Source organism: Drosophila tropicalis, unplaced genomic scaffold (genome assembly GCF_018151085.1).
Source record: "Drosophila tropicalis isolate 14030-0801.00 unplaced genomic scaffold, ASM1815108v1 contig_769, whole genome shotgun sequence".
Classification (NCBI taxonomy): Eukaryota; Metazoa; Arthropoda; class Insecta; order Diptera; family Drosophilidae; genus Drosophila; species Drosophila tropicalis.
This window is the reverse complement of record NW_027173256.1, coordinates 50,717-67,261: the sequence shown is the minus strand read 5'-3', so window position 1 is coordinate 67,261 and position 16,545 is coordinate 50,717. Positions and strand designations below refer to the sequence as shown.

The following is a 16,545-nucleotide window of genomic DNA, read 5'->3' as shown; positions in this document are numbered from 1 at the left end:
CGCCCTGATCAGTTCTGCCTATGTAATTTGGCCCTGATCAGTTCTACGTATTAATTCTAGTAAATTAATTTATTTTAAACATAATGTTATCGATTATTGTTTTTATTAACAATCGATTGATGTGTTATCATCATTATGTTTACATATCGATAAGCGCTGGTTAAGAATCGATTATTTTTCGATTGGGATTGAGAGAATCAAAATTCGTTCTGTCGTGTTTTTTTCCGTTTTATTATAGAAAAGTATTTATAACTAGCGAGAAATTAAAAAGGAAAACAGCACAATAATCCATATAGTATGTAACCAAAAACCGGGCCACAATTGAAAGAAGCAAAAGATCAGCTTCTTCTTTTACATATCGGATGCATATCCATATCCAGAGTTTCTTAGTATATATATGTGTGTGTGTGTGCATCAATTTTGCCAAATTGGCATTAAAGTGAAATCTTTGAGTCATGCCCAGGCAAAGAAATTGTCCACTGCATTAAACTGACGGAATATTCATTTAAATTCGGGGCCACAAAGAAACCCCTCAGGTGAATCGCAAGTTTCAGGCTTATATCCTGGCAAAAACCCAAGTCCCCGCCCTCGGGCTACTCCGCACCCACTTCTTATGCCTTGGCTTTGACCATGTGGTACTTGCGTGCGTGAGTGTGCGTGTGCGTAGAAAGCTGACAAAAATTTTCAAGGTTCCTGTTGGTGGTAATATGTGCCTGTTCTTCGGGGCCTGACCTGGCCTTCAAAATTTAGTTTTTAAACTTGGCCTTTTTCCATGTTGGTTTGGTCAAAAATCAATGCAAATAGTGCGTACAGAAAGATGACTTCATTATGTGCAGGCCCAGCCCCAACCCTAGACCTAGACCGTGTTGAAATATGACTCGCGTTTGTTTAAACAATTTCCAGTCTAAGCAAATATGTATACAAATTCAATTTCTCTATTTATTCCTCTAGCCGAGTCAGCCGACACCAAAATGCGCCAACCGTAGAGAAAGCGAAGAAACTGACAGACACTCTATCAACAAATAATTAAACAAAAAGAGAGAAAAAACAAAAACAATAAGAAAACCAACAGCAGCTAAGTGCAAGCCAAGTCTCCAGACATCAAAACCAAAAAGACAAGTAAAACAAACGAAAAATAAAACAGGCGCCTGGAATAGGAGAATGGTCAGAAAGCAAGCCGATTCGGAAGCGTCCTTAGTAGTAAGTCAGCAGCAGCAGCAACAGCAGCAGCAGTTGAAGTTGGAACAGCAGCAACAGCAGGAGCAACGCATCGATATCGATTTGACATCCGATCCACCCATTTCGGGCAGTTATAATTTCGCAAGGCAGGCTCATCAGGCCAATGCTGTTAATAATTATTCGCAATTAAAGTCATCCACACTTGCCACCAGCTATGAACACAACTCGCCTCACAACTTCCAGTTGCAGAACGCCCATCTTGCGTCAATGCCCTACAACATTAATGCGTTGCCGCCACAGAATACCGTATCCAGTTCAGCCGGAGCCATTATGCCCACGGAGATACCAGCCGAGGATGAGGAACGGCTCGAGCGTATCTTTAATCAATTGGACCGAGACGGCGATGGCAAAATCGACATACACGATCTGTCAGCGGCGCTTCACGAATTTGGCTTGTCGAGCGTCTACGCGGAAGTGAGTAAAATAAAACAAGAGGAGGGGAAAATGTGCAAACAATTTAGTGCCGGAAACAAGGGGTCTTAGAACCCCCAAATTTATATTTTATTCTCCTCTAAATTGTCACATCTATCTCTCGCAAATGTTTCATTTAGTTAAAGTTCATTTCCCAGTGGATTATAAAAACTTTTGAATTGAAAATGCTTTGCGGAAAGATCTTGATAGTAAATGCTATAAATTTCTCCTGCGATGTCAAGACATTTGTTATAATAATATCCAAAACTTCTAATAGTCATGAAAATATCTTTAAAAAAACATCAAAAAATTATGTGTAGCATAAAATATGGCCCCCAGGTTAAGAGTGTAGCTGTGACGCCACTGTGTACAATAGAAAGGTGTCGTGGATGCCAACAGAATTAACATAAATTGGCCATATGTGGCCCAGGCCCTGCCATTCATTGAAACAAGCAAAAAAGAAAGAAAAATTAACATTCATCTCAAAGATATGCCAAAAAGCTTATAAACAATAGACACAAGAAATGTATAGTAAAAATCTGTACACAGATTTTTTGCAAATTTATTGTAAATGTGCACAATGAAATATGCAAAATAGACGGCACACGATGCAAAAGGTTTCACAAAATGTTTAATTTTAGAATTATCGTTTCGATTTTTTGTTGCAAAATTCGTTTCAATTCAGCATCAGAATCGAAGAGAGATAGAAGCCGACCCCAACGTACCCCGTTTACATTGGATAACGCTTTTTATGGTTTCCTCCATGTTTTTTGTGTAATTTCTTGTGCGAGAAGCCGAAGCCATTATGTTATAGAAATTGATTTGTATTTATTGATTTGGGCAATCCGCCTGTCACAATCTTGTTTGCCAAATTGGCGCCAACTGTCTAATGTATCCTAATTTTCGTTTCATTTACACCCCTGTTCTGTTAGAAATTCTTGCAACAATCGGACACGAATCAAAGCGGCAATGTTGGCTTCGCCGAGTTTTTACATTATGTGCGGGAGCACGAGAAGAATTTGTGCTTGCAGTTCTCACACCTAGACAAAAATCGTGATGGTAAGTAGAAACCAGGAAAGCAGGATTTGATCGAAAACATATATGTATACATCAATTCACATAAATTGCAGGCAAAGTGGATTTGGAAGAGCTAATCTCCGCTTTTAAGGACCTGGGCCTGGATATTGACCTGGACGAGGCTAGAAAATTGCTCACTAGGTACATAAAACTCCTTGGCGAATTCAAAGAAAACATTCCTTATTAATTTCTCCCTTTGTGCACACAGAATGGACAAAGATGGCAGCCTGAACATTAGCTTTAATGAGTGGCGTGACTTTATGCTCCTGGCGCCCTCAACCGATATACATGATTTGATTAAATTTTGGCGGCACTCTACTGTAAGTATCTTATTTAATTTTATGTCGGCGCTTCTCATACTTGCTACAAATATGTGTTTCAATTGAACTCTGCTTTGTTGCGGTTAATTTGTATAGAGTGTAGTTCTTTGAATTTGAATTGATATGTTTCGATCGATTCGTTTTTCTGTTTTTTCTTTTGAATTGTATATAAATTTAATCTTATTGTTAGCTGATCAGTCATATTCGTATGTTTAAACTAATTGTTCAAATTTTAACTTCCTCTTCCTACCTCTCCCTCTTTTGTTACACACCCGATCAACTTACGCGTGCTACATACCCAATAAATGAACATGTAGTACCCCTACACACATCACTCCTGACTAACTGAGGAAGATCTGAAGGTAGATATATCTGACAAAAAAAAAACAAAACTAAAAAAAAAAAAAAAAAAAAAAAAAAAAAAAAAAACAATCAAAACAATGAAACTATTTCGATAACTATAGATATTGTCGTAGTCTCTCACCGTAGTTATAGGAGAGGGGGCACTTTAACACCGATACACTGCCATCTTCATCACAACACATCTCACCATGGGTAGCCTACACACACAATTCAGCCCTCTACACATGGCTTATCAGTCATAAACCCATTTAAAATTACTTATATACATACATATTTACATACATAAAGCATATAGCGTAAATTCTCATACGCATTGGCATTCAAAATCAAGTCAAGGCCCTGCTCCTCCGCCCACTGATATTGCCGAGTGACCCGTTCAGCGTACACCTGAACTTTTCCATTTAAGAGTCCGCTCGAAAAGCTTGAAAAGCTCGCTCTTATTTTTGCTCTTATTGTTAGCGTTGCTCTTACGTGATCTCTTTTGCCTTGACGCAAGTCATGGGTTTTATTTCATCATTTTCAGTTAAAAAAAAAATAACAAAAAAAAAATTAACTTTCATTTTACGATTATATGATATAGTCACTGGGTTTTTGATGATAATGTCCGGATCGTGGGGGTATTTTTTTTTTTTTTTTTTTTTTGTTTTGGATTCTTGTTTTGTTGTTTGGTTTTCCGTTTTTTAGTGTAATAATGTTCTGACACTTGTTGTTGTTGTTGTTGCTGCTGCTTTGTTGTCTGCATAATCATTTTGTTTACACATTTCTTCGCTTTATTTAATTCAATTCATTGTTACTTGACATCTTCCGTGCCACTTAGCTGGGCCTTCCGTAAAAAGGGTTTCCATTTGTCAAACACGCCGATGGCAATATTAATAACGGGAATAAAGCCACCTTTCAACAATCATGGCGATGATGATGCCATCTAAAAAAAAAGTTTCACTGATCTACCACGGACCAGAATTCTTAAGGTCAACTGGTTCCTTTCCAACAATAGCCGGTTTACTCTCATACTGCTGACGCAGTTTCTTGCTATCAGACAACAATCCACTAGGCTAGGCTGTCAGTCAGCCAAACCATCCAGCCTTTTCCAGTTTCCTCATCCATTTCAATCTATTTTTAGCAGAAATCGACTAGGATACAGGTCTCGATAGACGAACGACCGCCGTTACACATTAGCCTAATGAAATGTCTTGAACTTGGGGGCAACCGGATAAAAGTGAACTGCAAATGTTGGTGGGAAATGAAGCCTGCGCACTTGCCGGCCGTGCCCCCCTAATTAAGTTGTTGCTTTTGCCTTGCCATTTGTTGTAATTAAGTTGCCATCGATGGGGGGGACTCTGTGTGCACACGCCGTAGTCTTAGATATAGTACGATGATTGATTCGCCAAGTTCGCGTGGAGATTGGAAATTTTCGCGGGCTGATAAGAATTTTGTCGCTAGACTGCAAAATATTTACTATTTACTTGGAAAATGCCATCTAAATAAAGCTATTGGCTAAAGTTCACAATTGTTAGTTCGCTCTGGTCTGGAAACTGTTGACCGTTTCGTCTCAATCTATAGCAGTTAAGGCAATTTCTGACAAAATCAAACAAATCAAAGTGCTTGATAACCCAGAATTATATATACATCCATACATCTGTGAGTGTCTGAAATCAATCTATTAATAGTTTGTTAATTCGAACATTAATCTAAAATGATTTAACTAATGAACAAAGTGCTTATTAAAGCAACTTGCATGTGTCTTTAACATGAATTTTTATAATATTTTATAAATCTACTGGCAATGCAATTAATAACAGTTATTCGCATAATCTGCAAGGTTCAAGAATCTATTTAATGTTTTCGTAAACCTTTACGGGTATTAAACATTTGCCTAATTTTACAAATGGATAATAGTCCATGAGAGTGTTTTAAGTTTTCAATTTTCCGTAATTAACTCATTTGCACTTAAAATTCAATTAGGTTATCTAATGCTAGTTTAAGCCCTTTGGCCGACAGTTACTGCGCGTACGTGCAACTTGCACGGCATTGTTTTTTTTTTTTGTTGCTTTTGTTTTTTAATTCGGTTTTACTTAAGCTACTGATTGTGTTGCAATTGGATTGTTTATTTATTGATTGAAGTGTTCTTTATCGTTTTCTTTATAACAAGCAAAGTTATTAACCAGCTGTAAGCCGTTTGTAAGCCAAACGGCATCGTAAATTCATAAAAAGAAAATGGTTTAAAAAGTTCTCCGACAAAGTTTCTATTCTCTTCCAGGTACACGGCTCGTAAGTCATTAGCGGTTATTGTAAATAAACAAAACCCTTTTCTTTTTGATGCAGTTGTTTCTTCGAGAATTATTGTTTTGAAGAAAAAAGCTGTAACGTCAATTCAAAACCCTGAACGACTTTGAAATACCCTCCGTAAAACAAAGTGTACTCCCGTAGTGTGTATTACGGTTACGACCTCAGAAAATGGGTGTGTCGTCTGAGTTCTATACTACTTTCATTCTGCTTATCGCTGGAAAACAAAAATATATACACAAATTCATGATCGTTGCGGTTTTTGTTCATTCTATTGACTAGATTGTGAAAGCTTTATTAATCTATTTTGCTATTGATAAGCTGAATGATTTAGGTATTTTTTTTTTTCCTTTTTTTTTTTTTTGTACGTTTGGAATTTAATTCTGTTGTCAGCTGACACTAATGAGTGCTTTCTAATTGGGTTTTTAGGAGGAAAACCAAATGCCACCCAAACGATAATGATTACCATGTCGTGGAGCCAATTCTTAGATGATCTTTTGCGTCGTTTAATGAAATCCCAGCCCCTCCTAGGCAACAGTTTTCAGTATTATGTGATCTTATCTTAGACTTATCTTAGACTCCTATCCAGTGACGTATGCAAGGCATTTTGGTTTTTTTTTATCTGTTCATGACAATGCAATGTGTAAAGTTTCCATCGCTGAATTTAAATAAAATTGTAGTCATTCATTGCGATGTGCCTCAGAGAGATCAGCGTCATAGACCTAGTGATGACCATGAAAATTCAAAGCTTGTCTTGTCCCATATTGGTCGATCAATAAGATACCCTATTTACATACCTACATACATAGATATGTATGCATATGATAATATCCAGTTATCAGCCAAAAAGTAAATAATTTTCAGTGTGAATTGAGCGGAAGCTTCAATTTATAAAATCAATAACTGCCTTTTGTTCTCTAAATAACGATTAACGTATTCGATTAACATCGGCAATGGTGCTAAGTACTCGTGGATCTATACACCGTTCCCGTCTCTATTGCACCTCGTTGGATTCTTTAGCTTGGTGAGAAGAGAAGTGGAGGAAAAGGGTAACGTGAAGTGTTCGTTTTGTCACCCTCTTGCTGTGTCCATGATCAGCAGAACTTACGGCGCAGTAGCCGGGAGACAAATTCCCCCTGGTCATACGCCCGTCATGTGGCTATCAACAATATATGGGGCCCTTGATTTCAATATAATATATAGCATAGAGAGAGAGTACTCTGCGAAATCGGTGCAAACCGGTTAACTATGCGAAAAATCATCATCATTTGATATGATAAAGAACCGAATAGGCCAATTAGTAAACAAAATAACAGGCGTATTATAATAATGTTTTTGCACAGTCTAGACTCTAGACCATTGACTCAAGATATCGTAAATTTTTGGTAGTTCTTTTTTAACTTTTGTTTTTCTGTTGGCCCAGACTGGCCAGCAGGCGACGGACGGAAGTCTTGTACAATGAGTCGTATACGTAATATAACAAAAGAAAGAATGACTGAACACCCTGTCGTTCGTGAGGGAGGGGTGTGTTAGGAAATAAAGATGACAATAGAAAAGAGCTTGGGGTTAGGCTCAGAGAGTGAGAGAGAGAAAAATGAAAATTTTACAAAATTACCGGTTAATATGATGTTATAGGTTACGGGTTACGGTTTTTAGTTTTGGGGTTGTTTAGAGGCCACACACGCGCAAAAATTCGACAAACTGATAGTTAGATAGAGAGAGTGAGGAGAGAGATGAAGGCAAGGTGGTGATGAGTGCCACACGACGACGCCGACAACGACAACGATTTGTACTTTGAGCGACAGCCGAGCGAGAAGAAATCGCGAAGCTTCAGCAATTAGCGAGCGATCGTGTCGTTGACGCTGACGTTGGCAGCGAGGCATTGCCCCACTGCTGGCGCGATGGCGCTCTCCACCATTTTTCAGTCTTGTAGTAGCTGGCTCACGCGTTGGTTGTGTTTGCGCGTTAAATATCTTTTGCGCCGAAGCTTTGTTATATAATTTTCAAGCTTTAACAAACGACATCCAATCGTCGATTCGAATTCAGTCTTTTTGTTCTTTCGAGACAACTGTAAACGCGAATTTTCGTTCAACCAAGTGCCGCGTTCTGTTTGCGAAACGAGCAAAGTCTCAATTTTTTGCGATATTACTATATATTATTGTCATAAATAATAGAATTACTCCCTTTTTTAATCATTAATATACCAAAGACACTGAGAAGAGGAGCTGCTGCTTGTAGTTGTGTTGATTTTGTAACTGCGCTCCAAGTGAAAGTGTATAATTATTTTGTTGTGTTTTTTTTTTTTTTTGGTTGAGAAAAACCGAAGCCAGTGAAAGCTAAACACAATAGACTATAGACAACCAAACAAAAATACATTCCGCAATTGCAAATAGCGGAAATTAGGAAACGGAATCAACTTATAAATCCATCAAACAAAAACAAAGTAGTTTGTGTCCAACAAAATGCTGCGAAATAGCACATATTCATATAATTTGCCAGTCGATTACCATAATATACAACAAATGGCAGTGGCTGGTGATATGATGGAGGATTTTGCTGTCATATTCCGTGATATGATGGGACGGGTAGGTGTCTTATTTTACCTTTTGATTATCAATACATAAGTAAATACTAGAATGACGATGATGATGATGATGATGATGAATGTAATGTGGGATATAAATGTTCATAAGTGGATGCTGATGATGTCCAGTGTGTTCTGGAATTTCCTATTCTAAGCATACACTATTAGGTGCAACGGAAGTTGACTCATTGCTAGTGTAGGCGTGTGTTTGTGTGTGTGTGCGTGGGGCTCGATCCAGTCAGCAAACTGCCTTGTTGTTTATCTTATCGGTTTTGCCCACATTTCCACAGAAATTTCAATAAGACGAAACAGTTTATATTGTTTTATGGGCAATCTCTCTTTCCAGCTCTCAGTTCAGAGTCAGCTAAAAATACCCTTTAAGAAATTGCCAGCGTTGCACGTTTCAATTGTTGTTATATCTTTGCAGCTGTTGCAGCACCGCACCACCACCACCACCACCACAATTGCTTGGTTGTACGTGTGTGGATTGGAATGCCTTTTTGTTTCCACTTTAGCTTGACTTTTCAGTTACGTAGCAGCCAGCAGATCGATCGATTTGGGCGCATGGCAACAGCGCGCCAAAAAAAAAAAAAAAAAAAAGAAGTCAAGCCAACAACATTAAACGTGCTGCTGCTGTTGGTGCTGATATGGTGAACACAGTGGTGGGCTTACTGAAGGAGGGGGTGTCGGGGGGTGAACGTTTTTTAAAACTTCCCAATGCCACTTGCAATGTGGGAAATACCCGTTTTCTTGATAATTCAACCAACTCTCTATACAACTTTAGTTTCGATCAGTAAAAAAAAGGTAGTTCTACCCCTCACACAATGGATCCGCCACTGATATGAAGAGGGGGAACTGGTCTGTGGGGCTGTCGTCGTCGTTGTCTTTGACTCCGTCTTCGTCTTTATCGTCAACAACGACGACGACATACTTTGATCACACTCACACACTGGCAACCTCGTGGCGAATGTCTCTCCATCTCTCTTAGTCTCTCCCGCTCTCCGTCTATCTCCACGATCAGTTGGCGCTCTTTTAAGTTGACGGTAAACTGAGTCGCTTGTTGTCAAGTGAACCGCCGCGTAGTACTTGGTGGCAACGTCACAGTTTGTGCTCTTGGCCAACATACATATTAAGGCTGGCGGCGGGGGATCTACACCCGACAATATGTAATGAATATTTGTGTTTAACTGAGTCAGCAGCACGACATGCCTACGTTGTTGGCCCCCTCCGGCCTCCTCCATTCTCCCATTGTCGTAGGTTGGACAGGTCAGGCCCCCATCATGGCAATCAAGTGACGTCAAATGTGTAAACAGTTTTCTGTTTATTTCGGTTGTATTTTCATTATTATAAAAAAAAACACAAAAAAAAAAAAAAAAAAAAAAAAAAACAGAAATAAACTTGTTGATCTTTTATATTTCATTTACTGGAAATTGTTGACGCACTGTCTGAGAAAAAGAAATACAAACGTTTGCGTCATTCAACCGGGGGAAATAACAACAACAAGTGAGTTTATGAGTTCAAGCCTCATTGAGAGCACATCTTGGCCTAGTTTGCCTTCCATCACCATGTCTTGTAATCATTCATTTGCTATGGCCCATGGTATCAATCCGTTTCAGATTGGCTCCGGTTTCGACTTCGGCCCAGTTTGCCTTGACTACGAATGGAGGCTCAATTCAATTGAGACGTCAGCCATCGAATCTCTTATCCACGTAAACGCATCAACTTGGTTAGTCTCTGGCTAACCAGTTGTAACCGCTTATTTTTAAAAAACACTTCCACATTTCCGAGCCAAAAACAAAAGAATTCAACAAAAATAGATATAAATAGACACATATATGTATGTATATAGATGGATGATTGTGTGTATAAAACGTACACAAAATACAAACAACAACAAAAAAGAAAAAACGCTTTTCACTGTCATGTGGTCTAGCTATCTATTTGTATATATGTATATTTTTTATTGGCCTATACATATATTTCGACTTTGACATTGCATTTTATAAATTTTTCCAAAAATTTCTGTGTTTCGCTTAAACTTTCCATAGTCCATTGTTGTGCGATTTGAGTGTCTGTATAATGAACCAATTAACATTTTCCATGGAAAAGAATTTCACACATTTTGCCATGTGATTGGGCCCAAATTGGCTGAACGAAAATTGGTAAAATAAACTATTGAAAATTGTTGTTTATCAACAATTTTTTTAATATTCATATTATTTACCTGTGACATCACGGAATGTCAAGGAAGGAAACCAAAAAGAAAAGACAAAAAAAAAGAGTGCGAAGAAATTTGGCAAATAATTCAAACGGAGGAGGCAGCTCTCTTTTGTATCTAAATATAGCATTTGGACGATTTTGGCCAATTCTATTTGCTTACACATATCTCAAACACATATTTATTTCGCAGTGCAAAAAAAAAAAAAAGACTGAATGAATTTGCACTTATTCCATTTCCATACTAAATCTGTTAGTTCGGAAGGGATATCATTTTTTATATATACAGATGATTGTAGAAATCCTTGTAATGAATTCAGTTTGATAAACTTCCAAGAGAAACTCTTACTATGCTTTATTTTCTAATAGAGAGAAAAAGATTATTCCGCCTTATCCTTGGTTAAATATTATTATGACCAACCCTTGTGGTTGGCGTTGTAGTTGTTGTTGTCGTTATTATTATTATTTACTTAGTCATTTAAACCTCCAAATTGACTTGAATGGCCTTTTATCGCAATGCCCGACAGTCAGTCAGCCAACCAGTCAGTCAAAGGCAACTGAACTTGTTCATTCATACCGAATGGAATTGGATTCACCTTGAAATCCTACAACGAATATGTCTAAAACAGGGTGGCTTTTGAGGGGGGAGGTATCTTCTCTTTTGTAATCACAATTAGACAGAAATATATTGTCAATCCATGGTTATTAGTGGTTTTTTTCTTTTTTGCCTATCTTATTTAATATTTTTTGGTTTATTTATTTTTTTTTTTTTTTGTTATTTGCTAATTTCCGAAAAAGCTTTTGCAAAAAAAATCACAAGACTCGCGCGGTTGGTTATCATGTTCAGACAGCTTTCAGTTATTTTGCGAACAAAACGAAAAAGAGAACAAAACTGAAAACAAATTATCAGCAATCGCACTGTGTTTTGTTAATTATCAGTTAAGAGGGAATGGGGCTTGGTTCTCAATTCCGACAAAAGCCAATTACCCTAAAGTCGGAGCCTAGAACCAAAACGACAGAATTTGTCTATAAAACCAGCGAATCGCCCATATTACACAATTTCGAGGCGTCGCTGTCGGAAGGGGAGGGAGGGCCATGTCTGAGAGCAAAACAAAATCACACAAATTGGGTATATAGTGTCGGCACGAGTTGGATATAAATTGAAAACAACAAATACAGCCAAGTTTTGGTAGTCGACTATTGGAATATCTCTTGACACACACAAGAACGTTCTTTGGTTTCCTCAATTGAACAAAAGTATCTGTTTGAACCAACACTAAAAAGATGTTTGTAAATATTACAATTCCTCTTTTAATATGCCCATTTAATCTATAACTATTACATGGTGGCAGGCAAGGACGGGGCGGCGACACCAACCAACTGAGAACGAGTGATATAACCTTTTGCGGGCTAGACGATTGCATAGTTTTGTTTTTTGTTATGTTCTCGCCCGTTTCCGCCTCGCGCTTATGCGACATATTCTGTGGCGCGTGTATACATACGTTGCGTAGTCGTCCCCATCCACGCCCCTTGTTACCTCACCCGACTCGATGGATGTACATACATATATCTTTTTTTAGTCACATAGCAGTTGCATGGCATGGCAGAGCGAGCGAACGCGTTGCAAGAGAAACAGAAGCAAATGCAATTGCATTTAACTATGGCAGGTTGCCTTTTATTTTGTAATTTTTTTTGTTTTACCTGATAATTATCTTGTGTTGCCCATTTTGTGATAAATTGATGCATACTTTCAGGCAGGCGGCAAGCAAGAATATCTGCTCCACCTCCTTCTGTCACCTCTTCTTATACTTCTTACATCGCATCATCGTTCAGATGGCGATCCGAATATGGTATTTGGTTTACAGCAGAATTATATTTTACCCAGATTTAGATTTGATTTGATTTGAAATTTTTCGAAAATGTTTGTAAACTAATTGAGTTGTGTGTTTCCTTTTCAATTTGTTGCTTGCAGTACCTCGACATTGGCGAGGATATGAATGTACCTGATGACTTCACACAAAAGGAAATGCAGACGGGACTGTGGTGGCGTCACTTGGTGGCTGGTGGCATAGCTGGAGCAGTGTCACGCACGTGCACAGCTCCCTTGGACAGAATCAAAGTGTATTTGCAGGTAAGCTGAAACTGAAAGTCGAATTTTGTTACTATTTCCAACCATTTGCGTTTTGATTGTCATTGCAGGTACAAACACACAGAATGGGAATCTCAGAGTGCATGCAAATTATGCTAAATGAAGGCGGCTCGCGTAGCATGTGGCGCGGCAATGGCATTAATGTCCTCAAAATTGCCCCAGAAACAGCACTCAAATTCGCTGCATATGAGCAAATGAAACGCTTGATACGCGGCGAGGATGCCACACGACAAATGAGTATTGTGGAACGCTTCTATGCGGGCGCCGCTGCTGGCGGCATCTCTCAGACCATCATATATCCCATGGAGGTCCTAAAGACGCGCCTGGCGTTGCGTAAGACGGGCCAATATGCGGGAATAGCAGATGCAGCTACTAAAATCTATAAACAGGAGGGAGCGCGAAGTTTCTATCGCGGTTATGTGCCCAATATATTGGGCATTCTGCCATATGCTGGCATTGATTTGGCTGTCTATGAGACGCTCAAGCGTCGTTACATTGCTAGCCACGATAACAATGAGCAGCCTAGCTTTTTGGTGCTCCTGGCCTGCGGCAGTACATCGAGTGCTCTCGGTCAGCTTTGCTCTTATCCCCTGGCCTTGGTGCGAACACGGCTACAGGCACAAGGTAAGCTATAACCAGCCATGCCATTTCCATCTGCCAAACGATTCTAATTCCCAACTGCTTTACTTTTTATATCATCTTTAAACAGCCGCCGAAACAATAAGCAACCAGAAGCGAAAGACACAGATTCCCCTCAAGAGTAGCGATGCCCACAGCGGTGAAGAGACCATGACGGGTCTGTTCCGCAAGATTGTGCGACAAGAGGGCCTGACGGGACTGTACCGTGGCATTACGCCGAATTTCCTCAAGGTGCTGCCCGCCGTATCCATCAGCTATGTTGTCTACGAATACTCGAGTCGGGCGCTGGGCATTAAAATGTCGTGAGATGGTTGCCCCCAAACGAAACGAAGCTCAACCATCTGCCAGATCAGGTTAACTCAACGGTTATTGGCTGTGGCCCTCTGCAGTGCGGATGTCATGGCTGTGGCTACCACTCGCACTACTTTTCTGTTGCTCTGCTCTCCATTGTGTATAGTACTAGTAGTTGTGGTAGTTGTTAGATGTAAGATCAATCGCTCTCTCCTTGTCTGTTCCCTTCTTATCGCCTATTCCTATCATCTTCCTTTACATTTCGCTCTGCGGGTGGCGACAGGATCTTCTCATCGAGATGTGTACCACAAGCTGCTGTTTTCCTTAAGTGTAGAACAGGCCTCTTCCAAGCTTTTTGGTATATACCAATATATAGATTTATTAGATTTTTCGTGAGTTTTTTTTTTTTTTTTTTTTATTCTTATTTTCTGGGTAATGTCTAGTTCAATCAGTTTGGTTATTTTCTTAAAATACAAAATAAGTGATACTATGGCTAATTTATTTATATGTGAAAAACAAAAAACAAAAACAAAAAAAAACAAAGAAAGTAAAGCAAAGGAAATAGAAAACTAAACATTATGTTTAAGGCCAGGCGCGTGAAAGTCGTGGAACAAATCCCAAATCTTAAGTCATCCTAGTTAGCCGGCAGTGTTTAGGTCCACACATAGAAGAGCCGTTGTAACAATTAAGTGCTAATTTATTAACATTTAGGCTACGTCCCGAAGGGTAATCGAAATCAAAATCGCCTTCAGTGCTCGCAACAGCAAAAACAAAAATTAAATGAAAATAAAAAAAAAATAATAACTAAAACACTCGTACCAAAACCAAAATACAAAAAAAAAAAAAAAACTGAAAAAGTAAAACTAAGCAGACAAAATTCTCAGAATTGTAACAGCAAATCAGGATGGTTAGTTAGTTAATTGATTGATTGGTGGCTGAGAAAACTGGGAATGAATCGTTAAGTTAGTTACTTAGTTAGTTAGTTAGTGCAGAGTGATAAAACCGAATGTTGTGACACGAGATCGAAGTCCATTCATACTTGGCAGCGTTTTAAGCTTGTACACAAAAAGACAGCAACTGTATAACAAGAAATAAAAAAGCAAAAAACAAAAACAAATCAATAAGATCATTAACAAATTTTCTATATCGATACAAATCCCAAATAAAACGGATAACTATGATGTACTCCTCGTATTTGCTTAGCTTAAAATTATGCAAAATGTTGACGATGATGATGATGATGATGAAGATGATGAAGATACAAAATAATAAGCGACACTTAACGTTTGAAATGTGATGATAATAGTTTATAATATACATACATACATACATACACATACACATACACATAAACATACATACATTATATAGATATATATATCTACCAATTAACTACCGACTTATGCGCTTCTAAAGTCGCGCTCGCAGTTGTTCGAGACGGCGGCGAGGCTGACAAATTTTTTTAGCATTTTATTTGTTAAGTTTAGTGACACTTTCTCTTAGATTGTATTATGTGAAAAGAAATGCCAACGAGATTAATTGTGACTAAAGCTAACAAACGAAACAAATACAAGTACATACATAAAAACAAACAAAGAAACAAGCAAAACAAAATATTAAGAAACAAACAAACAATATGAAAGTATATAACTTATTTTTCAAAATCTTTCTCTGCAAATAAACAAAACAAATTATAAATCTCCCCTAACCATTTTCCATTTTAATGATACAACAACAACAACAACAAGAAAAACTAATTCAAATTAAATATTTTTATTACTATTATTATTTTTTTTTTTTTTGAGAATATTATTATTTTTTACTTTATATTTAATTAGCCAATTGAATTTTCATTTTGTACATTATTCTTATATTTAGTGAAAATACAAATTGTACATTTTTATAATTTCCAAATTCAAAACAAAAACCTAATCAAAAAAATGCATTTTTATACGCAAGCATTATAATCAATGAAGATATCACATTTCACTTATTTAAACTTCACAACAAATTCATTTAAATGAGATCTGAGAAGAAAAAAAAAACAAAAACATGAATAAAAGAAACAGACATACATTATTTGATATATGAATAAATATAGCAATTAACTTGCAACAGCAACAACAACAGCAAAATCACTTGTTTATTTCTTCATTTATATTATTTGTCGTTTAGTTTAAGTTATGATCAGTATTTAATTTCAGACACTGCTGCCTTTTCATCTTTGTTCATAAATTTGCTCCATCCTCTCCATTCTCCCTACAGTGAGGATCATTCCATCAGAGTTAGCCAAAATGTTTTGAAAATTTACTAGTCTAAACGGAACGAGACAACTCGATCAATTCGATACACTTGAAGAAATGTAATACTTTTTTTTTCGTAATCAACTTCATTTAAAGCTTCTTCTGTTCTTTGTACTTTTTCAAGATCGATTGATATATATATATATATATATATGTATATATATATATTATTAGTGTAATAGAATTATAATTAATATATTCCGAAACTGCAAAAGGTAATTCAATTTAGATTGTTCAACATACGAATATATTGATATACATATAAATAATTAATTACTCAAATATACACAATACATAAATATTGATATACATATATATATATATATACCTGTACGTATATATATATGTATATATATATATATTGTTATATTTTTGTACGTTTAGCTAATTTTTAAATACAAATTATTTAATGTGATTTATAAGTCCCGATTCAAGTTACAAATAATAAAAAACCAAAAGATCTACATTATTATTACATATTATAATCAGTAAAAGGTGTACAATACTAACTAAAAAGTCTAATTACATTAGAAGCGAATGAAAACGGGAAACGTTTTAGTGACGAGAAGTTTCGAAGAACTTTTGGGTAGGAAGGAGACGTGAGAGTGAACGTGAATACTTTTAGTTTGTATCAGATCACCGAGTAGTCAGTCCGTTGCGATTATTTTT

General features: G+C 37.3%; 1 protein-coding gene across 3 annotated transcripts; it reads left to right on the top strand.

The window, feature by feature from the left end:
- Positions 1 to 155: 155 nt before the first annotated feature.
- Positions 156 to 15,708, top strand: SCaMC (Short Calcium-binding Mitochondrial Carrier). Of its 3 annotated transcripts, none has more exons than XM_068293472.1 (8): positions 156 to 295; positions 952 to 1,653; positions 2,583 to 2,709; positions 2,781 to 2,868; positions 2,936 to 3,047; positions 12,467 to 12,625; positions 12,694 to 13,267; positions 13,353 to 15,708. In XM_068293472.1, the coding sequence occupies exons 2-8, from the start codon at positions 1,162 to 1,164 to the stop codon at positions 13,586 to 13,588; spliced, it is 1,788 nt and encodes a 595-aa protein (XP_068149573.1). In that variant the 5' UTR covers positions 156 to 295; positions 952 to 1,161; the 3' UTR covers positions 13,589 to 15,708. The 3 variants fall into 3 exon arrangements, with proteins under 3 accessions (XP_068149573.1, XP_068149574.1, XP_068149575.1); XM_068293473.1 differs by lacking the exon at positions 156 to 295 and adding an exon at positions 381 to 536; XM_068293474.1 differs by lacking the exons at positions 156 to 295; positions 952 to 1,653; positions 2,583 to 2,709; positions 2,781 to 2,868; positions 2,936 to 3,047 and adding an exon at positions 7,659 to 8,278.
- The last annotated feature ends 837 nt before the right edge of the window (positions 15,709 to 16,545 follow it).